General features: G+C 47.5%; 1 protein-coding gene across 3 annotated transcripts in view; it reads right to left on the bottom strand.

Annotated features, from left to right (window-relative positions):
• Positions 1 to 278: 278 nt before the first annotated feature.
• fhip1b (FHF complex subunit HOOK interacting protein 1B) overlaps positions 279 to 27,861 on the bottom strand; it is a 53,416-nt gene continuing 25,833 nt past the window's right edge. The window contains exons 5-14 of one of the 3 annotated variants that reach the window (XR_014382076.1): positions 27,161 to 27,391; positions 14,725 to 14,970; positions 14,373 to 14,540; positions 13,156 to 13,235; positions 12,870 to 13,039; positions 7,392 to 8,789; positions 6,626 to 6,804; positions 5,029 to 5,191; positions 2,460 to 3,666; positions 279 to 2,422 (exon numbers count right to left, since the gene is read on the bottom strand). Coding sequence is in view for 1 of the 3 variants with exons in the window: in XM_045704879.2 (XP_045560835.2) it covers positions 3,362 to 3,666; positions 5,029 to 5,191; positions 6,626 to 6,804; positions 7,392 to 8,789; positions 12,870 to 13,039; positions 13,156 to 13,235; positions 14,373 to 14,540; positions 14,725 to 14,970; positions 27,161 to 27,391 (2,940 nt within the window). In the remaining 2 variants the exon portion in view is untranslated. Of the gene's footprint in view, positions 3,667 to 5,028; positions 5,192 to 6,625; positions 6,805 to 7,391; positions 8,790 to 12,869; positions 13,040 to 13,155; positions 13,236 to 14,372; positions 14,541 to 14,724; positions 14,971 to 27,160; positions 27,392 to 27,861 lie in introns of all 3 variants that reach the window. The other 2 variants (XR_014382075.1, XM_045704879.2) reach the window with 2 other exon arrangements.

The following is a 27,861-nucleotide window of genomic DNA, read 5'->3' as shown; positions in this document are numbered from 1 at the left end:
TAGACTGGCAACACCAGGTACATGACCAAATAGACTGGCAACACCAGGTACATGACCATATAGACTGGCAACACCAGGTACATGACCATATAGACTGGCAACACCAGGTACATGACCATATAGACTGGCAACACCAGGTACATGACCATATAGACTGGCAACACCAGGTACATGACCAAATAGACTGGCAACACCAGGTACATGACCATATAGACTGGCAACACCAGGTACATGACCAAATAGACTGGCAACACCAGGTACATGACCATATAGACTGGCAACACCAGGTACATGACCATATACACTGGCAACACCAGGTACATGACCATATAGACTGGCAACACCAGGTACATGACCATAGAATGCACGGTGCACATGCATATTTTGCTCCCACATGACATTGATAGGTCTTAAAAATGTTTCATTTATATATATAAAAAAATAATACAATTAAAACTAAAATGATAAAGCAAGAACAGAGGTTGTAAATACAAATATCAAAATCCACTTTAGTTTTCCAGTACACAGTACGGGGGGGGGGGGGGGGGGGGGGTCCTTTCTCTTGTCACCCCTTTTTCCAGACCACCCCCTCTCCCCCTTGCTGTTAAATCTCACAAGCGGAGGTGATGAGTTTAAAAACAAAAAGGTTTGTCTTCTTGAGATGCTCTGAGCCCATTGGTCAGTTCCCTTCCTGTTGTGTCCACTACAGTTGAGATGATCAAAAGCTGAGTATCAGAGTTTACTTAAACAGTTTCAACGCTCCGCAAATTCTGTACCGCACAGGGAAAATTTAAGGTTGTGGGTCTTTTCTTGTTGTTGTTGTCAGATTTTCTAAAAGACGGAAGCTTTAACATGTCTGATGAGCATCATTCACTAGAGGGGAGAGTGGAAAGAGTTGACTCAGCACCATGTACATATATATATACTTCTCTACACTACCACCCTGCTATGGTATGTACACTACAGACCACTCTCCAAGATCTACAGATATATATATATGTAGATCTTGGAGAGTGGTGTGTAGTGTACATACCATAGCAGGGTGGTAGTGTAGAGAAGTATATATATATATTCTTGATTTCACATTGTCCGAATGAACTGTCCCCCTCCCTTCCTCTCGTCTCTTCACTGCAGCGCTTAGCCCCATCAGTGCTCCACTTTGCCCCCTGCAGGTGGAAGGGAGTAAATGGTAGCTGCACCATGAGGTCAGGGCCCATGGTCATAGTGTCCTAGAGGAGGAGTGCTGATCTAGGATCTGTCCATACATGGTCAGTGTCCTAGAGGAGGAGTGCTGATCTAGGATCTGTCCATACATGGTCAGTGTCCTAGAGGAGGAGTGCCGATCTAGGATCTGTTCATACATGGTCACAGCGTCCCAGAGGAGGAGTGCTGATCTAGGATCTGTCCATACATGGTCAGTGTCCTAGAGGAGGAGTGCTGATCTAGGATCTGTCCATACATGGTCAGTGTCCTAGAGGAGGAGTGCTGATCTAGGATCTGTCCATACATGGTCAGTGTCCTAGAGGAGGAGTGCTGATCTAGGATCTGTTCATACATGGTCAGCGTCCCAGAGGAGGAGTGCTGATCTAGGATCTGTCCATACATGGTCAGTGTCCTAGAGGAGGAGTGCTGATCTAGGATCTGTCCATACATGGTCATAGTGTCCCAGAGGAGGAGTGCTGATCTAGGATCTGTCCATACATGGTCACAGCGTCCCAGAGGAGGAGTGCTGATCTAGGATCTGTCCATACATGGTCAGTGTCCTAGAGGAGGAGTGCTGATCTAGGATCTGTCCATACATGGTCAGTGTCCTAGAGGAGGAGTGCTGATCTAGGATCTGTCCATACATGGTCACAGCGTCCCAGAGGAGGAGTGCTGATCTAGGATCTGTCCATACATGGTCAGTGTCCTAGAGGAGGAGTGCTGATCTAGGATCTGTCCATACATGGTCAGTGTCCTAGAGGAGGAGTGCTGATCTAGGATCTGTTCATACATGGTCACAGCGTCCCAGAGGAGGAGTGCTGATCTAGGATCTGTCCATACATGGTCAGTGTCCTAGAGAAGGAGTGCTGATCTAGGATCTGTTCATACATGGTCAGTGTCCTAGAGGAGGAGTGCCGATCTAGGATCTGTTCATACAATCTTATTCATTACGATTTAAAATTCTAAACCGATGCTAGTTCACCGTCAGTCTACCTGTCCTATCCTAACCGCTGTCTTGTTTCAGTCTACCTGTCCTATCCTAACCACTGTCTCGTGTGTCAGTCTACCTGTCCCGTCCTAACCACTTTCTCGTGTGTCAGTCTACCTGTCCCGTCCTAACCACTGTCTCGTGTGTCAGTCTACCTGTCCCATCCTAACCACTGTCTCGTGTGTCAGTCTACGTGTCCCATCCTAACCACTGTCTCGTGTGTCAGTCTACCTGTCTATCCTAACCACTGTCTCGTGTGTCAGTCTACCTGTCCCATCCTAACCACTGTCTCGTGTGTCAGTCTACCTGTCTATCCTAACCACTGTCTCGTGTGTCAGTCTACTTGTCCTAACCACTGTCTCGTGTCAGTCACCTGTCCTATCCTAACCACTGTCTCGTGTCAGTCACCTGTCCTATCCTAACCACTGTCTCGTGTGTCAGTCAACCTATCCTATCCTAACCACTGTCTCGTGTGTCAGTCTACCTGTCCTATCCTAACCACTGTCTTTTAGACTCTTTGTGGATACAGCCCCAGACTTCATGTACACTAGATTGACAACGCTTACAACCAATCCAATGCTTCTCAATCTTCTGGAGGAAGGGCATGGAGACAGACAGCATCACTCCTCAGTGTCGTGGCTCTGGAGGAAGGGCATGGAGGCAGACAGCATCACTCCTCAGTGTCGTGGCTCTGAAGGAAGGGCATGGAGACAGACAGCATCACTCCTCAGTGTCGTGGCTCTGGAGGAAGGGCATGGAGGCAGACAGCATCACTCCTCAGTGTCGTGGCTCTGAAGGAAGGGCATGGAGACAGACAGCATCACTCCTCAGTGTCGTGGCTCTGGAGGAAGGGCATGGAGACAGACAGCATCACTCCTCAGTGTCGTGGCTCTGAAGGAAGGGCATGGAGACAGACAGCATCACTCCTCAGTGTCGTGGCTCTGGAGGAAGGGCATGGAGACAGACAGCATCACTCCTCAGTGTCGTGGCTCTGGAGGAAGGGCATGGAGACAGACAGCATCACTCCTCAGTGTCGTGGCTCTGAAGGAAGGGCATGGAGACAGACAGCATCACTCCTCAGTGTCGTGGCTCTGGAGGAAGGGCATGGAGACAGACAGCATCACTCCTCAGTGTCGTGGCTCTGAAGGAAGGGCATGGAGACAGACAGCATCACTCCTCAGTGTCGTGGCTCTGAAGGAAGGGCATGGAGACAGCGTGCTCCTGGGCCAGAGCGGCCAGCTCCTTGAGGAACTCAGAGAAGATGACGGCGCAGTAGACGGCGTTCTTCACCCTCAGAGCCTCTGCCTGCTTCTCCAGCCCCGACGCCCCTGACCCGCCCCGGAACAGGGCACTGTGCAGCGATTGGCCGCCGTCTCGTACATGGGCCAGGGCGAGCTGGGCGGCGTGGCGTGCCCGCGTGGGGCTGTTGGTGTGGCGAAGGATCAGGTCGCCTAGTGAGGGTTTCCGGCTCTTCACTGGAGAAGAGATAGACACAGCATGTGATTAGGATAGGACAAGTAGACTGACACCAGACAGACAGGATGGGACAGGTAGACTGACAACAGACAGACAGGATGGGACAGGTAGACTGACAACAGAAGAGACGTAAATAACCCAAAACATGTCAAACCTCTTTTTAAAAATGTTTCTATTTATAATCTTTCGCTTTTACCCCTTTTTCTTCCTAATTTCATGATATCCAATTGGTAGTTCCAGTCTTGTTCCATCGCTGCAAGTCCCCTACGGACTTGGGATAGGCGACCCTGCCAAGCCGCACTGCTTCTTCACACACTGCTCGCTTAACCTGGAAGCCAGCCGCACCAATGTGTTGGAGGAAACACCATACACCTGATGACCGTGTCAGCGTGCACTGCACCCGGCCCGCCACAGGAGTCGCTAGTGCGCGATGGGACAAGGGTATCCCAGCCGGCCAAACCCTCCCCTAACCCGGACGACGCTGGGCCAAACCCTCCCCTAACCCGGACGACGCTGGGCCAAACCCTCCCCTAACCTGGACGACGCTGGGCCAAACCCTCCCCTAACCCGGACGGCGCTGGGCCAAACCCTCCCCTAACCCGGACGGCGCTGGGCCAAACCCTCCCCTAACCCGGACGGCGCTGGGCCAAACCCTCCCCTAACCCGGACGACGCTGGGCCAAACCCTCCCCTAACCCGGACGGCGCTGGGCCAAACCCTCCCCTAACCCGGACGGCGCTGGGCCAAACCCTCCCCTAACCCGGACGACGCTGGGCCAAACCCTCCCCTAACCCGGATGACGCTGGGCCAAACCCTCCCCGTGCCTTAGACCGCTGCACTGCCTTCTGACAGATGCAGATATAGACATGGTTTCACAATTATTATTTTTTACCTTTATTTAAACTAGACAAGTCAGTTAAGAACAAATTCTTAATTACAATGACGGCCTACCCCGGGCAAACCCAGACGACGCTGGGACTATTGGGCTCCCAATCACAGCCGGTTGTGATACAGCCTGGATATGAACCAGGGCGTCTTTAGTGACGCATCTATCACCGAGATGCAGTGTCTTAGATCGCCACTCAGTTGCCTTCAACTGTTTTGTTTATGTGGCCAGAACACAGACAGGCCCGTTTGAGCCTGATTCACCCTGGTGAGGAGATGTGTGTCTTGATAAAAGGTAATAATCTCATCTGCTGCCTACCCTATCCAGTAACCCTGTGAACAGAACAGATGACCCAATTTTCCCCAATCACAGCCTGTAGGCATTATTCATTCTCTCTAGCACTCCCATGGGCTACTATACACTGTGTGTGTGTGTGTGTGTGTGTGTCTGCATGTGTCCGTGGCCCTCTCACTCACCCAGAGAATCAGAGCGTCTCAGTGTGGGCATCCCCATGGGTGAGTCAGCCCAATCCACCTTGCCCCTGGCCGCCAGGTAGCGCTGGGCTTTCTTCAGCATGGCAGGGAAATCCTCATGGGACGCTGCAAACGTCTCGATGCGGTTCTTCACTGAGCCCAGGACCTGAGGGAGTGAGGAAAGAGAGAGGAGGCAGGGGAGAGAGAGAGAGAGAGAGGGGGCAGGGGAGAGAGAGAGGAGGCAGGGGAGAGAGAGAGAGAGAGAGAGGGGGCAGGGGAGAGAGAGAGAGGGGGCAGGGGAGAGAGAGAGAGGGGGCAGGGGAGAGAGAGAGAGGGGGCAGGGGAGAGAGAGAGAGGAGGCAGGGGAGAGAGAGAGAGGAGGCAGGGGAGAGAGAGAGAGGAGGCAGGGGAGAGAGAGAGAGGAGGCAGGGGAGAGAGAGAGGAGGCAGGGGAGGGAAGCAAGGTTAGGGAACATAGTGATACTTCCTATCAGTATGACATGCTGACCAGTCCCTTGTTCACGTGCACCATCACGCGCATGTTGATTTTGTCCACTCACACCAGACGTGATCAGGACACGCAGGTTGAAATATCAAAACGAACTCTGAACCAACTAAATTAATTTGGGGACAGGTCAAAAAGCATTGAACATTCATGTCCATTTCTCTAGCTTGCTGTTGCTAGCTCATTTTGTCCTGGGAAATAAACTAGATATTTTACCTGAAATGCACAAGGTCCTCTACTCTGACAATGAATCCACAGATAAAAGGGGAAACTGAGTTTGTTTCTAGTAATCTCTCCTCCTAGGCTTCTTATTCTTTGGACTTTATATGGAGGTTGGCAACCAACTTTAAGGTGCATTACCACCACCAACTGGACTGGAGTTTGGACCTCAGTTCATCTTTCAATCATCCAAGTGGGTATATGCTCCTAAAACCAATGAGATGGGAGAGGGACTTAGCATCCAGCATCCAGTTCAATTTCAGCACCTGGCTATGCAGACGCTCGTTGACGAGCGCGAGCAGTGTGAGCACGCGACGCTAACGGTGTGGTCAGCATATGAGAGATTTGACGCTGGGTTAGAGTTAGGGAACACAGCGATACTTCCTACCTGTATAAGAGACTTGACGCTGGGTTAGAGTTAGGGAACACAACGATACTTCCTACCTGTATAAGCGACTTGACGCTGGGTTAGAGTTAGGGAACACAACGATACTTCCTACCTGTATAAGAGACTTGACGCTGGGTTAGAGAACACAGCGATACTTCCTACCTGTATAAGAGACTTGACGCTGGGTTAGAGAACACAGCGATACTTCCTACCTGTATAAGAGACTTGACGCTGGGTTAGAGTTAGGAAACATAGTGATGTCTTCCTACCTGTATAAGAGACTTGACGCTGGGTTAGAGAACACAGCGATACTTCCTACCTGTATAAGAGACTTGACGCTGGGTTAGAGTTAGGAAGACATCACTATGTTCCCTACCTGTATAAGAGACTTGACGCTGGGTTAGAGTTAGGGAACACAGCAATACTTCCTACCTGTATAAGAGACTTGACGCTGGGTTAGAGTTAGGGAACATAGTGATGTCTTCCTACCTGTATAAGAGACTTGACGCTGGGCTGGAACACCATGTTGGTGTTGAGGAGGAAAGATCGGAGCAGGGGCTGAGGGTAGCAGGCAAGCTGGCCCAGAATACCCGTCAACAGGATGTTTACATACAGAGAGTTCTGGAGCATGTTTTCCAGCTTGGCAAACAGAACCACCATGAACGGACCTGCATGGGGGGGGGGCGAGAGAGAGGGGGAGCCAGAGAGAGATATTTTGTTAATTTGAAACAGGGACAAATGTACAACCAAACATACGACTCAAAAGTGAGAAGTCATACATTGCACCAGATTTAGCTAACAGTTCATTTAAATCTGAAGTCCCTGGGAGAGGAACAGAGAGCGAGGAAGAGAGAAGGAGGGAGACAGATGGGAGCAAGGAAGAGGGGGAAGGAGAGAGGGGAGCGAGGGAGAGAGAATGGAGGGAGGGAAGGTGCACTTGCACACTAATGGAAGTCAAAATCTAACAAGAAAAAAAACAGGCAAGACTAAATATCAAAAAGGAAGCAACAGTCTATATTAATTTCCTGTGCAACGTCATCCAATGTTAAACATCAAAAGAGCAAGTCAACCAAAAGAAAACATCAAACCAACATCAAAATAATTCAATAATGGAGCAGCATCCAACCTCGAGCACTAATTTAAAATATAACAACTAACATCTTAACACACATAAGCAAGTAAACAGCAGATAAACAGTAGACAACATAATCTAATAGACACAAAAACCCTTCTGCTCTCTGGTGGTCTTTCTCACCTGTGTAGGGCTGAGAGGATGGCTGTCCTAGAGGCCTGGCAGGGCTGAACACCCCCACAACTCCAGCCCCTACCCCACTCCCCATCAGGTCAGCGTCCAGGGGAGAGGGGGGCGGTGGTTCCTCTGAGTGGGGATCTCTGGTGGTCTCCTCCAGCTGTCTGAGCAGCCCCACCCCCCTGCTCCTCTCCCTCACCCTCTCCTCCAGCTCCCGGAGTTCCTGGGTGAAGGCTTCGATGCTGATGCCCTGGCCGTTGGAGTCCCCAGGCCCCTGCTGGCCCCCCTCCCAAGGCCCAGCCCCATCTAGGAGCTCAGAGATCAGTCGCTCCACTGCTTCTGACTGGTTAAAGATTGCCTCAGGAGGTCCCGATCCAGGGCCGGGTGCTGCAGCATGGAGGGTCAGCCTGTCGTTGGAGGAGTTGGTACGGGGTTCTGAGAGCAGCGGAGCAGACTGAGTCTGGGTGTGACTCGGTTTGTGTGGTGGAAGACCTCTGGAGCTTTCCACAGACCCATTCCCTTCACTGTAGAAGCCCAGTAGGGACCTGCAGGACTGGGCAGGGGCAGGGCAGGCACCCACCCCCCCGTTCTGACTAGAGTCCCCGCCAGCAGGGTGCCGCTGCTCGCCCAACTCTCTCTTCACCTTCTTAACTTCCATCCCTCCATCCTGGCTGTCCCTACCCCCGTCCCCCTGCCCCCCCAACAACGTTCCATTGATGATGGCCTGCTGAGGGCCCTTGGTGGGGGCGGAGTGGAGGTGGGGAGCAGCGGAGGGGTCAGGAAGGGAGGCAGAATCAGGAGGGAGATGGAGAGGTTTGGGGAGGGGGACATCCTCTCTCTGCAGGCTGCGTTTCTTGGTGCGGGGTGTGAGGCTGATACAGCTGTTCTTACCGATGGTGACATCCCACTCTCCACTATCCCTCTCTGTACTGGTCCACTCTGACCGCGCTGCTGCCACCACCGCTGCCCTCTGATGGCCGGGGGAGGTACTACCTCCACCTCCTCCTCCTCCCTGCTGGAAGGAGAAGTGCTCTGGGAACATGGCCAGGGAGGGGTTGGAGGTGGGGGGCGGGGGCGGTAGAGGGGCCGTGTTGGGTGAGGGGTCCTCTCCGTCGTAGGGGGCTGACCAGTTCCGGCAGGCCCAAGAGCACAGCTCTACCCCCCTACGTGCGTCCCTGAGGTACTCCAGGTATCCCGACTCCCAGTCCAGCCCCTCTGGGACAGGGTGCATGGGGCTATCTGGGGACAGGGGGGTGTTGGGGCCGGCACCAGGCGACAAGGGGACCGTCTCGGTGGGGGAGGAGGGCCCTCCTCCAGTGCTCTGCTGGCGCATGAAGAGGGCCAAGCGGGACGGAGTGCTGGGTTTGTGGTGTACTGGAGACTCTGAGCTGGGACTGTTCAGGACTACAGACAGAGGGAGACAGACAGACAGAGGGAGACAGACAGACAGAGGGAGACAGACAGACAGAGGGAGACAGACAGACAGAGGGAGACAGACAGACAGAGGGAGACAGACAGACAGAGGGAGACAGACAGACAGAGGAACATTAGTCATTGTTCTACTTTATGTACATATACATTTATATATCAATGTTGTAAATGTAAGTAGTGAGTCAAACAAGAGATGTGTTGTGTAATATAATGCAACTTACAAATAAAAATCTGTTTTTTTAAATATGCCCATATAGTTTCCTTTTATTTTCATAATATATTGAATTTGGCCTTTACTACTATAGCCCATAGAAACACATTAAATAACATAAATGGTAAAAAAAAAAAGATAATCCTTGTGATTTATTCATGGACTAAGGCGTTGAAGTGTCTGTCGTATAGGTAGGCAGGTAGCCCCTAGTGGTTAGAGCATTGGGCCAGTAACCGAAAGGTTGCTGGATCGAATCCCTGAGCTGACAAGGTGAAAATCTGTCGTTCTGCCCCTGAGCAAGGCAGTAACCTTCACTGTTCCCTGGGCGCCGTGGATGTCGATTATGGCACCACCCCCCCACACCTCTGTGATTCAGAGTACAACTGACTAGGTATCGCCCTTTCACTAAATCTAGGAAATATAAGATCAGCAAATACATATGTTTTTAACCCCTTATTTGCCACAAAACTACTTCCATTAATTTGCATGGGTTACCTTCAGATGAGTCTCGTGACATGTTTGTGAGAGTTTCCCCTTTCCACAGTGGGATCATTTTAGTTAGTAGCCCAAACGGTTCGGACGCAACAGAAAGAAGTTGGCACATCAGCGCTACAGACCTCAGACGAGTCGAGACCTCAGACCCTAGCTCTCTTTCCTTCCTTTCCTAGCTTCCTTTTCTTGGTCTCCCCCCCATTGTAGTCAAACAAAAAATAATCCGGTCAGCAGCAATCCTGTGGACAAAAACAGCTTGTTGATGAGAGCGGTCAAAGGAGAATGACTAGAATGGTTCAAGCTAACAGGCGGAACACAAACAGGCCAATAACGGCGCAGTACAATAGTGGTGTTCAGAACGACATCTCGGACCACACGGATGGGATATTGCAGCAGACGACCACACCGGGTTCCTACCAGCTAAAAACAAGAAGAAGAGGCTCCAGTGGGCACGCCATCACCAACACTGGACAACTGAGGAGTGGAAAACCATCGCCTGGTCCGACGAACCCCAGTTCCTGATGCGTCATGCTGATGGCAGAGTCAGGATTTGGCGTAAGCAGCATGAGTCCATGGCCCCATCCTGTCTGGTGTCAACGGTACAGGCTGGTGGTGGGGGTGGTGTAATGGTGTGAGGAATATTTTCCTGGAGCACGTTAGCTCCCTTGATACCAATTGAGCAACGTTTGAACGCCACAGCTGACCAGGTTGTTGCTGACCAGGTGCATCCCTTCATAGCAACAGGGGGGGTCCGACCCAGTACTAGATGGATGTAGCTAAAAACTGGCCACTGAGTGTATTCACTTTGATATTATTTTTAGGAAAACTGAAGATGTCCTAATCTGGACTCCGTATCATAAATCTGCACAAAACTGATCTGTAAAACGCAACTCACAAAATGTTGTCACATCCACAAAAACATATTTGACCACTTGCGTTAGTTAACAATTGCATTGGCGCTAGATAGAAGCTTCCTTCAAACTGCATGCAGATGTAATGAAAATTGGATCCACGAAATCCTCTGACTGGGGAAGTAGATAAAGGGCGTCTGCCAAAATCCCCAAGTATCCCTTGAAAAGTTGTATTCTATATTTGCACAACGTCTTTTGTTTGTGACTCACTACTTATACAGAGCAAAAATATAAAACGCAACATGCAACATTTTCGAAGATTTTACTGAGTTGCAGTTCATATAAGGAAAATCAGCCAATAGAAATATATAGATTAGGTCCTAATCTATGGGCAGGGGCACAGCCATGGGTGGGGCATGGGAGAGCATAGGCCCACCCACTTGGCAGTGAGGCCCACCCACTGGGGAGTCAGGCCCAGCCAATCAGAATAATTTTTTCCCCCCTCAAAAAGGGCTTTACTACAGACAAATACTCCTCAGCAGCCCTCTCACCCCACCTCAGACGATCCTGCAGGTGAAGCAGCCGGATGTGGCGGTGCTGGGTTGGCATGGTTACACGTGTTCTGCGGTTGTGAGGCCGGTTGGACGTACTGACGTGCGACTTTACATGTTGCGTTTATTTATTTATTTTTTTGCTCAAAAAAATAAAGGGAACACTAAAATAACACATCCTAGATCTGAATGAAATAATCTTATTAAATACTTTTTTCTTTACATAGTTGAATGTGCTGACAACAAAAATCACACAAAAATAATCAATGGAAATCCAATTTATCAACCCATGGAGGTCTGGATTTGGAGTCACACTCAAAATTAAAGTGGAAAACCACACTACAGGTTGATCCAACTTTGATGTAATGTCCTTAAAACGAGTCAAAATGATGCTCAGTAGTGTGTGTGGCCTCCATGTGCCTGTATGACCTCCCTACAACGCCTGGGCATGCTCCTGATGAGGTCGCGGATGGTCTCCTGAGGGATCTCCTCCCAGACCTAGACTAAAGCATCAGCCAACTCCTGGACAGTCTGTGGTGCAACGTGGCGTTGGTGGATGGAGCAAGACATGATGTCCCAGATGTGCTCAATTGGATTCAGGTCTGGGGAACGGGCGGGCCAGTCCATAGCATCAATGCCTTCCTCTTGCAGGAACTGCTGACACACTCCAGCCACATGAGGTCTAGCATTGTCTTGCATTGAAGGAACCCAGGGCCAACCGCACCAGCATATGGTCTCACAAGGGGTCTGAGGATCTCATCTCGGTACCTAATGGCAGACAGGCTACCTCTGGCGAGCACATGGAGGGCTGTGCGGCCCCCCAAAGAAATGCCACCCCACACCATGACTGACCCACCGCCAAACCGGTCATGCTGGAGGACGTTGCAGGCAGCAGAACGTTCTCCACGGCGTCTCCAGACTCTGTCACGTTTGTCACGTGCTCAGTGTGAACCTGCTTTCATCTGTGAAGAGCACAGGGCACCAGTGGCGAATTTGCCAATCTTGGTGTTCTCTGGCAAATGCCAAACGTCCTGCACGGTGTTGGGCTGTAAGCACAACCCCCACCTGTGGACGTCGGGCCCTCATACCACCTTCATGGAGTCTGTTTCTGTCCATTTGAGCAGACACATGAACATTTGTGGCCTGCTGGAGGTCATTTTGCAGGGCTCTGGCAGTGCTCCTCCTGCTCCTCCTTGCACAAAGGCGGAGGTAGCGGTCCTGCTGCTGGGTTGTTGCCCTCTTACGGCCTCCTCCACGTCTCCTGATGTACTGGCCTGTAGCGCCTCCATGCTCTGGACACTACGCTGACAGACACAGCAAACCTTCTGGCCACAGCTCGCATTGATGTGCCATCCTGGATGAGCTGCACTACCTGAGCCACTTGTGTGGGTTGTAGACTCCGTCTCATGCTATCACTAGAGTGAAAGCACCGCCAGCATTCAAAAGTGACCAAAACATCAGCCAGGAAGCATAGGAACTAAGAAGTGGTCTGTGGTCCCCACCTGCAGAACCACTCCTTTATTGGGGGTGTCTTGCTAATTGCCTATAATTTCCTCCTGTTGTCTATTCCATTTGCACAACAGCATGTAAAATGTATTGTCAATCAGTGTTGCTTCCTAAGTGGACAGTTTGATTTCACAGAAGTGTGATTGACTTGGAGTTACATTGTGTTGTTTAAGTGTTCCCTTAATTTTTTTGAGCAGTGTATATATATATATATATATATATTTTAAAACATTGATAAAAAATTAAAAAACTCCATAAAATGTCATAATGTATAACGTGTAGTTAAAACTGAAGTTTAACTCTTTCCAAATCTTTAAACACACCGTTTCTTATGCTTGTATTGAAAAAGGTACATTTGTAAATTCATCTGGATAAGAGCATCTGCTTGAATGAGTGACATGTTCAGTAGAAACCATGGGTTAGTCGCCTGTCAGTCAGTTACCTTTCCCCCAAAGGGCAGGTTCTTCCTCCTGCTCAGCAGAGGGCACTGTGCTCAGACGGCAGCAGTCTGGGATGAGGGACAGGAACTTGTCAGCTGATTTACCATAGAGATCAGTGTCCCTGACAGCACGCCTCTGACTCAACATCACATGGGTACAGGGCAGCAGATACCTGTCATGAAAATAATAATAGATTTCATTTATACAGTGTTTTTTCATTACAAGTAGAATCTTAAAAGATGCTGTAGGACAACAATACACTGTTACATTCTCAGTTTCAGTTTCTACCTGAGAACGAGCTGCAACATGAGGTCTTCACAGTTGAGAGAGAGTAGAGTCCTAAACAGGCTCAAAGACACCATACACAGCTGTAGGAGAGAAACAACAGAACATTAGACAGCTGTAGGAGAGAAACATGAAGAACATTAGACAGCTGTAGGAGAGAAACGTGAAGAAACAGCAGAACATTAGACAGCTGTAGGAGAGAAACGTGAAGAAACAGCAGAACATTAGACAGCTGTAGGAGAGAAACGTGAAGAAACATGAAGAACATTAGACAGCTGTAGGAGAGAAACGTGAAGAAACATGAAGAACATTAGACAGCTGTAGGAGAGAAACGTGAAGAAACATGAAGAACATTAGACAGCTGTAGGAGAGAAACGTGAAGAAACAGCAGAACATTAGACAGCTGTAGGAGAGAAACGAAGAAACAGCAGAACATTAGACAGCTGTAGGAGAGAAACGTGAAGAAACAGCAGAACATTAGACAGCTGTAGGAGAGAAACATGAAGAAACAGCAGAACATTAGACAGCTGTAGGAGAGAAACGTGAAGAAACAGCAGAACATTAGACAGCTGTAGGAGAGAAACAGCAGAACATTAGACAGCTGTAGGAGAGAAACGTGAAGAAACAGCAGAACATTAGACAGCTGTAGGAGAGAAACGTGAAGAAACAGCAGAACATTAGACAGCTGTAGGAGAGAAACGTGAAGAAACAGCAGAACATTAGACAGCTGTAGGAGAGAAACGTGAAGAAACAGCAGAACATTAGACAGCTGTAGGAGAGAAACGTGAAGAAACAGCAGAACATTAGACAGCTGTAGGAGAGAAACGTGAAGAAACAGCAGAACATTAGACAGCTGTAGGAGAGAAACGTGAAGAAACATGAAGAACATTAGACAGCTGTAGGAGAGAAACGTGAAGAAACAGCAGAACAGACACCCTTTTTACATCAGCCGATGTCACAAAGTGCTATACAGAAACCCAGCCTAAAACCCCAAACAGCAAGCAATGCAGCTGTAGAAGCCCCCCCCCACCCATTCCAGGCCCCATTTCCTACATCATTTTTTTGTTGTTTGTTTTAATTCATTTTACTTACTACAACTGATATGGATGTGGTTGTCTCACCTAGCTACCTTTTGATGACACTAACTGTAAGTGGCTTTAGATAAGACGGTCTGCTAAATGACTGAAAATACTGTACACTCACAATACTGTAGTACTGACCCTTGAGTTGCTGCTGATGCGAGTTAGCAACGTGTCCAGGATGGTGTCGTTGTCGTGGCGATGCATGAGGATAAAACGCAGGAAGGTTTTAAGGAGAGACGTTTCCGTGACGCTGCGCAGGAACAGGTCCAGGTAGGCTGTACTGGCTATCATCTCATCTACAGATGACTGGGGGGGGGGGATGTTAAATATTAAAATATAAAATTCTGATGTTGGCAGCCAAAATGACATGTTTTAACGAGAAGAGTAATAAAATCAAGTTTTTAAGCGTGCCTCCAGCTGGAGCAGCCTAGTAGCTACTACTTTTAACTGTCAGCTCAGGCTAGCCAATCAGAGAGTCCCCCCCCCCTACCTTGTGTAGGGCGGGTCCCATGACAGGGACCAGGAAGCCGTTGTGAACGTAGTCGACCAGCTGTCTGCGGACCAGGGGGTGAGCCACCTGGATGACAGCGTTACAGAACTCCAGAGAGTTCATGAAGAGCACCAGAGAGGACACGCCCATCCAGTCCTCCCTACGCAGAGCATGCCAGTCATCCCCCCGTACCTCTATCTTCCTCGGCAGGGAGGAGTAGAGAGCACTCAGGCCCGTGGCCAGCACCTGGAGAGGGGAAGAGGTCAGTGGATGTTTAGGACTAAATTAAGAGGCAAAAGATTCATTTTGACAAGGCTGTACATGTGTCAAATATGAGGGAAAGCAGGCATGTCAGCAGCACATCACAAACATTCAGCGGGAAATACTAACAGTCCATGTATTAATGATATATTTTCTGATAAAAAATAAAGGAGGGAGAAAGATGACATTTCTGGGAAATATACACATGCACTGGAAAACAGGTCTCAGGACAGTGTCTACAGGCAAATGTGTTCCCCGTTTAATCTGGAAAACGGTCTCCGGTCATGCCTGACTGGTTTAATAAACGCCACAGCCCCTTGGAGAGCAGCTAGCCAACACAGACAGTCCTGTGGACAGCATTTCTTTATAGCAACTGGCGGCCAAAAAGTTTTTTGAGCAAAAATATATAAGAAATATTACATTTGCCCCTCCAAGTCATTCAAGCAAAAAAAAAAAAAAAAAGGGGGTTGATTTTATACACACACACACACACACACACACACACACACACACACACACACACACACACACACACACACACACACACACACGTTATGGCTTTTCAACCTTTGCCATATGGTGGATTCAGAGCTATCTATCAAATAGAACTCAAAGGGTTTTCTTTAATGGAAGCTTCTCTAATGTCAAACATGTAATGTGTGGTGTACCGCAAGGCAGCTCTCTAGGCCCTCTACTCTTTTCTATGTTCACCAATGTCCTGCCACTGGCATTAAACAAAGCATGTGTGTCCATGTATGCTGATGATTCAACAATATACGCATCAGCAACCACAGCTAATGAAGTCACTGAAACCCTTAAAAAAGAGTTGCAGTCTGTTTTGGAATGGGTGGCCAGTAATAAACTGTTCCTGAACATCTCTAAAACTAAGAGCATTGTATTTGGTACAAATCACTCCCTAAGTTCTAGACCTCAGCTGAAACTGGTAATGAATAGTGTGGCTGTTGAACAAGTTGAGGAGACCAAATTACTTGGCGTTACCTTAGATTTTAAACTGTCATGGTCAAAACATAGAGATTCAATGATTGTAAAGATGGGGAGAGGTCTGTCCGTAATAAAGAGATGCTCTGCTTTTTTGACACCACACTCCACAAAGCAAGTCCTGCAGGCTCCAGTTTAGTCTAACCTTGATTATTGTCCAGTCATGTGATCAAGTGCTTCAAGGAAAGACCTAGTTAAGCTGCAACTGACCCAGAACAGAGTGGCACGTCTTGCTATTCATTGTAATCAGAGGGCTGATATAAATACTATACATGCCAGTCTCTCTTAGCTAAGAGTTAAGAAGAGACTGACTGCATCACTTATTTTTATAAGAAACATTAATGTGTTGAAAATCCCAAATTGTTTGCATAGTCAACTTACACACAGCTCTGACACACACACTTACCCCACCAGACATGCCACCAGGGGTCTTTTCACAGTCCCCAAATCCAGAACAAATTCAAGAAAGCGTACAGAATTATATGGAGCCATTATTGCATGGAACTCCGTTCCGTCTCATATTGCTGAAATAAAACAGCAAACCTGGTTTCAAGAAATAGATCAAGCAACACCTCACGGCACAACGCCTCTCACCTATCTGACCTAGATAGTTTGTGTGTATGTATTGATATGTAGGCTGTGTGTAGTTCTGTCCTTGTCTATTAATGTTCTGTATTGTGTCATGTTTCATGTTTTGTGTAGACCCCAGGAAGAGTAGATGCTGCTTTCGCAACAGCTAATGGGATCCTAATAAAATACAGAAAACAGCTAATGGGGATCCTAATAAAATAGAAAAAAAAGTAATAATCTAAACTCAGCAGTCACTTTTTCAGGACCCTGTCTTTTAAAGATAATTGTATTTTTAAAAATAATTAACTTCACAGATCTTCATTGTAAAGGGTTGAAACACTGTTTCCCATGCTTGTTCAAAGAACCATAAACAATTAATGAACATGCACCTGTGGAACGGTCGTTAACTTTTTAGTGATAAGGGGCAGTATTCGGAAAGAATGACGTGCCCAAATTAAACTGCCTGCTACTCTGTCCCAGAAGGTAGGATATGCATATTATTAGTATATTTGGATAGAAAACACTCTGAAGATTCTAAAACTGTTTGAATGATGTCTGTGAGTATAACAGAACTCATATGGCAGGCAAAAACCTGTGAAAAATGGACATGGACATAAATGATGGACTTTATCGAACAAAACAACATTTATTGTGGACCTGGGATTCCTGAGAGTGTATTCTGATGAAGATCAAAAGGTAAGTGAATATTTATAATGCTATTTATGATTTTAGATGACTCCAAAATGGCAGGTATCTGTATTGCCTGCTGTTTTCTGAGCGCTGTACTCAGATTATTGCAAAGTGTGCTTTCCCCGTGAAGCTTTTTTGAAATCTGTCACAGCGGTTGCATTAAGGAGATGTTTATCTATAATTCACTGAATGACAGTTTAATATTTTATCAACGTTTATGATGAGTATTTTTGTAAATTGTTGTGCTCATTCACCAGAAGTTTGAGGCAAAATATTTTCTGAACATCACGTGCCAATGTAAAAATGGGGTTTTTGGATATAAATATGAACTTTATCGAACAAAACATACATGTATTGTGTAACATTGAGTCCTATGAGTGTCATCTGATGAAGATCGTCAAAGGTTAGTGCTTAATTTTAGCTGCATTTCTGTTTTTTGTGATGCCTCTCCTGCTTGGAAAATGGCTGTGTGGTTTTTCTTGTTTAGGCTCTGCCCTAACATAATCTAACTTTATGCTTTCGCCGTAAAGCCTTTTTGAAATCGGACAATGTGGTTGGATTAAGGAGAAGTGCATCTTTAAAATGGTGTAAAATAGTTGTATGTTTGAGAAATTTGAATTATGAGATTTTGTTGCTTTGAATTTGCCACCCTGATATTTCACTGGCTGTTGATAGTGTGTACCGCGGGTGGGACGCTAGCGTCCCAGAGAAGTTAAGACACTAACAGACGATAGGCAATTAAGGTCACAGTTATGAAAATGTAGGACATTAAAGAGGCCTTTCTACTGACTCTGAAAAACACCAAAAGAAATATGCCCAGGGTCGCATATGGGCACAAACCTACCGTCGCTGGACCAGACAGGACAAGCAAAAAGTGCTCTTCACTGAAGAGTCGTGGTTGTGTCTCACCAGGGGTGATGGTCGGATTCGTGTTTATCGTTGATGGAATGAGCGTTACACCGAGGCCTGTACTCTGGAGTGGGATCGATTGGGAGGTGGAGGGTCCGTCAAGGTCTGGGGTTGTGTGTCACAGCATCATCGGACTGAGCTTTTTGTCATTGCAGGCAATCCCAACGCTGTGCGTTACAGGGAAGACATCGTCCTCCCTCATGTGGTACCCTTCCTGCAGGCTCATCCTGACATGACCCTCCTGCATGACAATGCCACCAGCCATACAGCTCGTTCTGTGCGTGATTTCCTACAAGACAGGAATGTCAGTGTTTTGCCATGGCCAGCGAAGAGCCCGTATGAGACATGTTGGATCGGAGGATGAAGGCTAGGGCCATTCCCCCCAGAAATGTCTGGGAACTTGCAGATGCCTTGATGGAAGAGTGGGGTAATATCTCACAGCAAGAACGGGCAAATATGGTGCAGTCCATGAGGAGGAGATGCACTGCAGTACTTAATGCAGCTGGTGGCCACACCAGATACTGACTGTTACTTTTGATTTTGACTCCCCCCCCTTTGTTCAGGGACACATTATTCAATTTCTGTTAGTCACATGTCTGTGGAACTTGTTCAGTTTATGTCTCAGTTGTTGAATCTTATGTTCCTACAAATATTTACACATGTTAAAGTTCGCTGAAAATAAACGCAGTTGACAGTGAGAGGACGTTTCTTTTTTTGCTGAGTTTAGTTGATGCACAGTGCTGCACTCTGATCTGTAGTGGGAGATAAACCCCTGGCATTTACAGCCTGACATCTGCGCCTTCATTACTCCAGCTGGAGCTGGCCTGTTCTGGGGTTATGATCTCAGCTGGAGCTGGCCTGTTCTGGGGTTAGGGGTTACGATCTCAGCTGGAGCTGGCCTGTTCTGGGGTTAGGGGTTATGATCTCAGCTGGAGATGGCCTGTTCTGGGGTTAGGGGTTATGATCTCAGCTGGAGATGGCCTGTTCTAGGGTAAGGGATCACGATCCTACACTTACACACGCACAGCACAACTTCTCCCTCTTATGCAAGCTCATCCATTCAAAGTTCATTGGCACAGAATTGGGGAGGACCGCCAAGAGGCAGAGCCAGGGTCAGGATACAGCACCTGTCCAGCACAGATCTGCTGCCCAGAGCAAAGCCACACCACATCTGAGAGAGCAGCCAGGTCACAGCATAGCAGGCCATGTGGCCAGACCTCTCTCTCTCAGTGCTGTCAGTCTGTTACACCAACAACACAGCCTGGACTGTCGCTGGCTACAAATGCATCAGGAGACTGGCCTGTCACTGGCTACCATTGCAGCAGGAGACTGGCCGGTCACTGGCTACCACTGCAGCAGGAGACTGGAAGAGAAAACACAGAATGAAGAGATTCTGCATTGTATCCATTTAAGCTAAACACATCAGGTCAGAGGTCTCCAGTGTTGTCATTCAGTAACAGAGAGGAAACTTCTCCAGGGTCAGAGGTCTCCAGTGTTGTCATTCAGTAACAGAGAGGAAACTTCTCCAGGGTCAGAGGTCTCCAGTGTTGTCATTCAGTAACAGAGAGGAAACTTCTCCAGGGTCAGAGGTCTCCAGTGTTGTCATTCAGTAACAGAGAGGAAACTTCTCCAGGGTCAGAGGTCTCCAGTGTTGTCATTCAGTAACAGAGAGGAAACTTCTCCAGGGTCAGAGGTCTCCAGTGTTGTCATTCAGTAACGGAGAGGAAACTTCTCCAGGGTCAGAGGTCTCCAGTGTTGTCATTCAGTAACAGAGAGGAAACTTCTCCAGGGTCAGAGGTCTCCAGTGTTGTCATTCAGTAACGGAGAGGAAACTTCTCCAGGGTCAGAGGTCTCCAGTGTTGTCATTCAGTAACAGTGAGGAAACTTCTCCAGGGTCAGAGGTGTAGACTGTCCTTGTAAATAAGAATTTGTTCTTAACTGCCTTGCCTAGTTAAATAAAGGTTAAATATAATAAATAAAAAACAATTCAGTAACAGAAAGGAAACTTCTCCCTGGTAGTTGCTGTTGATTTGGACTCGTCGAGCATTGGGGCGTCGGACAGACAGACAAGTTCAATCCAACGGTTCAGAGAGGAATCTGGGAGAGGTGAGTACAGGGAGCCAATGGATTTGTCTGTCTACTTCACCTCACTGACCTTGTCAAATGAAATGTTATTGGTCACATACACATGGTTAGCAGATGTTAATGCGAGTGTAGCTAAGAATGCGAAGCTAGGCGGCCATCTCTGTCGGCGCCGGATGTGGGTGTTACGCAAGAGCCTGACTGGTGGTTAAGTCTGAAAAGCAGCCTGGGTAAACTAACCACACACCATGGGAAGGTCTCAGACAAACAGCAAAGACAAAAGTACTTTGTTTAACTTTGTCGTTTCAAACTAGGCTATATAGCTGGGGTTGACAGTAGCGTGGCAGGGGAGAGAGAAACAATATTTTGCACAGGAGAGAATCAGAGGCTGCAGTCCCCAAACACTTAAAAGACACACCTTCGTCCATCTAAATATTAGACCACGATGAACAAACTGGGCTTTGGGAGAAATCAAATTCGAAACATTTTCAAAACACAGAGAAAAATGTTGATTTTATTATAAGAAAGTAATATAATTTAATAGCAGAAAACATATGTCATGTTGCTTAAATAATGTGTGCATGTGTCTTTAAAAATATGGTCTGGAACTTTGGTAACTACTAGGGCTGTGGTCCAAACACTTAAAAGACACACCCTCGTCCACTTACCCTCGCCTTATGCCCTTGGGGGAATCCCTGTCGCCATTTTGGCAGGTGGTCCAAATGATTAGCCAAGCAAGGGAAGTTTGCAACGTAAGCCCTTCAGCCTTCGTTTTAGTCGGCTTTGCGAGTGTATAATTATGTTCACTCCGGGGCCTGAAACTCCCCAGAATTCAATTCGCAACGACTGTACATCCGTCAAGAAAAGTCTGTGAAAACGTAAAAACAACATCAATGGAGAAGTCAACATACAAGTGTAAGTAAAATACGAATGCAAATAAGTTACAAATTGTACTACTAATGCACAAACATGTCTCTTAAAAAGTAGATATGTTTCTGTTTGGTTATCGTTTGGAAATTATTTTAAGTGTTTGGACCGCAGTCAGTCTTGTTGGAGTTGATTCATGAGCAGAAAGACAAGAGTAGGTGTCAAAGAGGACTGTATTAAAAGTCCCCCCCCCGTTGGTCTACAACTCTGTTGATCCTCTGGTAAGGAGATTTGACTGAAGCTCATACATTATTTCATCATAGGGGAGTACACAACACAGTACAGGAGAGGACAAGAGGAGGGTTACACTACACAGTACAGGAGAGGACAAGAGGAGGGTTACACAACACAGTACAGGAGAGGACAAGAGGAGGGTTACACAACACAGTACAGGAGAGGACAAGAGGAGGGTTACACAACACAGTACAGGAGAGGACAAGAGGAGGGTTACACAACACAGTACAGGAGAGGACAAGAGGAGGGTTACACAACACAGTACAGGAGAGGACAAGAGGAGGGTTACACAACACAGTACAGGAGAGGACAAGAGGAGGGTTACACAACACAGTACAGGAGAGGACAAAAGAAGGGTTACAGGGAAGGGAGGAGGAGTGGAGGAGAGCCAACCACATACTGCAAAGACAGACAGACGGCATTACACACAGCAAACAGACAGACAGCATTACAGAGCCACCCCTGACCAGTCATTACAGAGCCCACCCCTAACCAGTCATTACAGAGCCACCACTAACCAGTCATTACAGAGCCCACCCCTAACCAGTCATTACAGAGCCACCACTAACCAGTCATTACAGAGCCACCCCTAACCAGTCATTACAGAGCCACCCCTAACCAGTCATTACAGAGCCACCACTAACCAGTCATTACAGAGCCCACCCCTAACCAGTCATTACAGAGCCACCACTAACCAGTCATTACAGAGCCACCCCTAACCAGTCATTACAGAGCCACCCCTAACCAGTCATTACAGAGCCACCACTAACCAGTCATTACAGAGCCCACCCCTAACCAGTCATTACAGAGCCCACCCCTAACCAGTCATTACAGAGCCCACCCCTAACCAGTCATTACAGAGCCCACCCCTAACCAGTCATTACAGAGCCCACCCCAAACCAGTCATTACAGAGCCCACCCCAAACCAGTCATTACAGAGCCCACCCCAAACCAGTCATTACAGAGCCCACCCCAAACCAGTCATTACAGAGCCACCCCTAACCAGTCATTACAGAGCCCACCCTAACCAGTCATTAGAGCCCACCCTAACCAGTCATTACAGAGCCCACCCTAACCAGTCATTACAGAGCCACCCCTAACCAGTCATTACAGAGCCCACCCTAACCAGTCATTACAGAGCCACCACTAACCAGTCATTACAGAGCCACCCCTAACCAGTCATTACAGAGCCACCCCTAACCAGTCATTACAGAGCCCACCCCTAACCAGTCATTACAGAGCCCACCCCTAACCAGTCATTACAGAGCCACCCCCTACCCAGTCATTACAGAGCCACCCCCTACCCAGTCATTACAGAGCCCACCCCTACCCAGTCATTACAGAGCCCACCCCTACCCAGTCATTACAGAGCCACCCCTAACCAGTCATTACAGAGCCACCCCTAACCAGTCATTACAGAGCCCACCCCTAACCAGTCATTACAGAGCCACCCCTAACCAGTCATTACAGAGCCACCCCTAACCAGTCATTACAGAGCCAACGCTAACCAGTCATTACAGAGCCCACCCTAACCAGTCATTACAGAGCCCACCCCTAACCAGTCATTACAGAGCCACCCCCTACCCAGTCATTACAGAGCCAACCCTAACCAGTCATTACAGAGCCCACCCCTAACCAGTCATTACAGAGCCCACCCCTAACCAGTCATTACAGAGCCCACCCCTAACCAGTCATTACAGAGCCACCCCCTACCCAGTCATTACAGAGCCACCCCCTACCCAGTCATTACAGAGCCACCCCCTACCCAGTCATTACAGAGCCCACCCCTAACCAGTCATTACAGAGCCACCCCTAACCAGTCATTACAGAGCCACCCCTAACCAGTCATTACAGAGCCACCCCTAACCAGTCATTACAGAGCCACCCCTAACCAGTCATTACAGAGCCACCCCTAACCAGTCATTACAGAGCCACCCCTAACCAGTCATTACAGAGCCACCCCTAACCAGTCATTACAGAGCCACCCCTAACCAGTCATTACAGAGCCCACCCCCTAACCAGTCATTACAGAGCCCACCCTAACCAGTCATTACAGAGCCACCCCTAACCAGTCATTACAGAGCCCACCCCCTAACCAGTCATTACAGAGCCACCCCCTACCCAGTCATTACAGAGCCCACCCCCTAACCAGTCATTACAGAGCCCACCCCCTAACCAGTCATTACAGAGCCACCCCCTACCCAGTCATTACAGAGCCCACCCCTAACCAGTCATTACAGAGCCCACCCTAACCAGTCATTACAGAGCCCACCCCTAACCAGTCATTACAGAGCCACCCCTAACCAGTCATTACAGAGCCCACCCCTAACCAGTCATTACAGAGCCCACCCCTACCCAGTCATTACACAGTAAGCTGAACAGATGTAATCACCAGTAAGGTAGACAAGTGAATAGGCATCAAAAGTCCTAATGCAAAGTAACCTCCCTTCTCTATTAATTGGAGTCATTACATAAAACTAATCAGAATTCCAAAATCATGTCCTAAAATATTTTTCCAGGAAGTGAAGTGTACCTATAATGTAAACTCCAACAAAACTTCAAATTTAAACCAAAATCGCTTGCATTCATGAGTAATGTTGCACGGTAAACCCAAAACGTCGGAACTTTTTCGATACTAGAACATGGGAAAACGTTTCGGTACTAGAATTTTAGTTACTTTAAAAGGTACTTCTGTTTCACAATGTCTACTGATTGAGAGGAGCAAATCTGTATCAGCACAGCTGATGTCACCTTATCGCGCAAGAGCACCGTGCCTGCTTCCCTCACTCATTGCTAGCTCTAGCCTGCCACGAGGCACCACTGAATAATGCAACACGGCCTGTAGAGATGTTGAAACGGTTAATTACTGTTCCCAAAACAATGTCCAGTGCAGGCTAGAACACTACAAATCAAGAAAAAAAAAAGAACAGCTTCCAGGTTTGTAGGCAAACTTTCTTTACTAGCTTACAGCTGAAACCAACATCAATTCCCTACCCTAGTACCTTGTTTGAGATACAGTAACAAAATATTGCTGATTTAAAGCAGATTGTCACAAAAAATTTAAATGAATTGACTTAGTTTCACCCACCTCATGTCTCTCCCAGTCAAGATCATCTTTGCTCTAGCCTCACGGACTGTGTGTGAATGACATCATGGGTCTTAAATGTTGATCAGTACAATAAAATGTGTCCCAAATAGAAGTTAAACAAATTGTTTTTCCATCTGTAGCCTCAGATTATTTTTTTTGTTGCCAAAACAAGTTCAATAAATCAATGCATGTACACACTCCTATTGAATATTCACTCACCTGTATTGTGAATACGCCTAGGCTACATCTTGATTCACCCAGTTTACCAACAGAGATTTACCATTTAAATAAATTTAAATTCAGACTTCCATTTGCTGCTGTAGCAAACTGGCTCAAATTCTAAAAGGAAGTAAAAACATCACCTGTTCCAGCCATTCGCACTACGGCAGGCAGAATGGTACAATAAACATGTCTGTGTTGCTTTCACATGGATTAGGCTACTCTGACTATACTATAGACAATATAATAATAATGGTCCCGTGTGGCTCAGTTCGATTCCCACGGGGGACCAGTACAAAATAATGTATCCACTCACTACTGTAAGTCGCTCTGGGTAAGAGCGTCTACTAAATTACTAAAATGTCAAATGTAAATAATTATGCAATTAATTATGCATTTAGCAATTCTGCAGCATTGAAGGCCCCCCAAGAACACAGTGGCCTCCATCATTCTTAAAATGGTAGACGTTTGGAACCACCAAGACTCTTCCTAGAGCTGGCCGCCTGTCCAAACACAGCAAATGGGGGAGGAGAGCCTTGGTCATGAAGAACCTGATGGTCACTCTGACAGAGCTCCAGAGTTCCTCTGTGGAGATGGGAGAGCCTTTCAGAAGGACAACCATCTCTGCAGAATTCCACCAATCAGGCCTTTATGGTAGAGTGGTCAGACAGAACCCACTCCTCATTAAAAGGCATGACAGCCCACTTGCAGTTTGCCAAAAGGCACTTAAGGACTCAGACCATGAGAAACAAGATTATCTGGTCTGATGAAACCAAGATTGAACTCTTTGGCCTGATTGCCAAGCGTCACGTCTGGAGGAAACCTGGCACCATCCCTACTCATCTCTTTCCTCTACATTAGTGCCCGGGGAGTAGTGCACTGTGAGTGAAGTGCTGAAAGACTCATTTCCAGAAGCACACAAGCACAAAAGTTGGTCAAATGAACCAAGAAGTCTACTGAAGAGTGACTTTGTCCTAGTGTTTGATGGCTAACTACATAAAAAAATATAATAATAAAAAATCACACTAGGTTGCGTTTTGAAATTGCAAATAACTGATAGCAAAGAGATCTCTCTAATCCCCCCCCCCCCACGTGAGTGCCCAGTTACCCATCAGCCCTTTCAAGGGGCAGCTGACATTTTTTGACTCATCTACACGACTCCAATATTTGAGGGTACATTGTGCTTGGTTGAGCATGGAACACTCCAGAAACATTTTATTCATGGTCTTTTAGTCCTTTATTATCATCATCATCATTGAAACAACTCAAACTTTCATTGTGCCCCTAAATGTCTGTGTGGTCCTTTAAAAAGAATATCCTTAAAAAAAAATAAAATAAAAAATTAAATTAAAATAAATTTAAAAAAATTAAAAATTTAAAAAAAAAATAAATCACCAGAACTGACTTTCTCAGTCCTACAAAAAAATTAAAATCATCCCCGCTTTTTTTTTTTTTTCATGGTATCGTTTTGGAATCGAGTATTGTGATACTAAACATGGTATTGGTTTCAAAGTCTAAATTCTTGTTTCGTGACAACACTAGACACACCATCATCACCGGCGGATCAGCATGTGTCTGTCAGAGGGGAAACAGACAGTCGTTCCAGATCCTTAGTGAGATACAGGCAGTCCACAAACCCACAGAGAGCAAGTTAATGGAGGCAATACTGAATCACGGGTTTAAACATGTAGCACTTTGTTAGTGTAGTCGTGGGCGGTGTTTGCAGACTTCTTTTGTACAGCTTTGACAGTGCTACTGTATCTTTTTTGACATGCAAAGACCCAAACGGCATTCCATAGTATGTATGTCGTGAAGCTAATAGCAGTGACGCTATTACTGTGTAACTCCGGTAGGGCAACATCTGAAAAATAGCACACTTGGTAGTGTGTACCGGTGCTCAACCAGTCGGGCGAAAGCCTACATCACCCACGACAGAAAACGGTTGATTGTCAAGGGCAATGAATTCCATTATCTTGGCGTTAATGGATTTCGCCTTTTGAGTTGTCTTGCTGAAATGTTCTTACTCTTTCAAATGACTGCTCGACTTGTTGACTGCTTGATCCACACAGCAGACATTGTGGGCTAGGTTAGGAATACTGTGTTGCACGTGTAGCGCTACATTTTACATGGCTTCATTACGTCATATAGGTATGCACGTCAACTTTGACATCGGTTTTTCACATTGCCGTTAAACTAGACAGACGTCGGGCTGATACTGACGTTGGCATTTTCAGCTAATATCGTCCGATTCCGATATGTTCACCGATAGATCGTGAACAGAAAGAGCCATGTCCCATACCACCCTTACCCCATTAGTTCAGTTTGTGTCTAACTTTTCACGTGTAATTGCTTTCTGCTGTTGTAATGCAGGGCTCCCTTGAAAAAGAGACCTTGGTCTCAAATGGGACTACTGCCTAAACAAAAGTTAAATATAAATACATGAAATAAATCCCTCACCGGGCAGAAGTAGGAGTTCTCTGCAATGTAGCGTGCCACGCCCTGGTTGCTGGCGGAGGTTGCCATGACGAGGAGGAGGGCGTCGCGGGCCTGCTGTCCGATGGCCCCGTCACGGTGGATGAAGGGAACCAGCAGAGAGAAGATGAGCAGGTTGGTAGGACCGTGTTGGGCTGGGGCGGTCCTGAACAACAGCTCCAACACAGCAGGAGCACGCGCCATGGACACACAGATCTGGGGATGTTGAGATCGCAATATCTTTTTCATTTCACGAAACATAAACGCACACAATACGACATGACACAATGAACAGGGCTAACATTATATGAATTACAAAAGGTTTAACAACTCAACAGTAGCTACCCACGCCTCCAGCCGTCTCATGCCACCCACGCCTCCAGCCGTCTCATGCCACCCACGCCTCCAGCCGTCTCATGCCACCCACGCCTCCAGCCGTCTCATGCCACCCACGCCTCCAGCCGTCTCATGCCACCCACGCCTCCAGCCGCCTCATGCCACCCACGCCTCATGCCACCCACGCCTCCAGCCGTCTCATGCCACCCACGCCTCCAGCCGTCTCATGCCACCCACGCCTCATGCCACCCACGCCTCATGCCACCCACGCCTCCAGCCATCTCATGCCACCCACGCCTCCAGCCATCTCATGCCACCCACGCCTCCAGCCGTCTCATGCCACCCACGCC

Source organism: Salmo salar, chromosome 21, assembly GCF_965601325.2.
Source record: "Salmo salar chromosome 21, fSalSal1, whole genome shotgun sequence".
NCBI lineage: Eukaryota > Metazoa > Chordata > Actinopteri > Salmoniformes > Salmonidae > Salmo > Salmo salar.
This window is presented reverse-complemented; position numbering and strand designations above follow the sequence as displayed.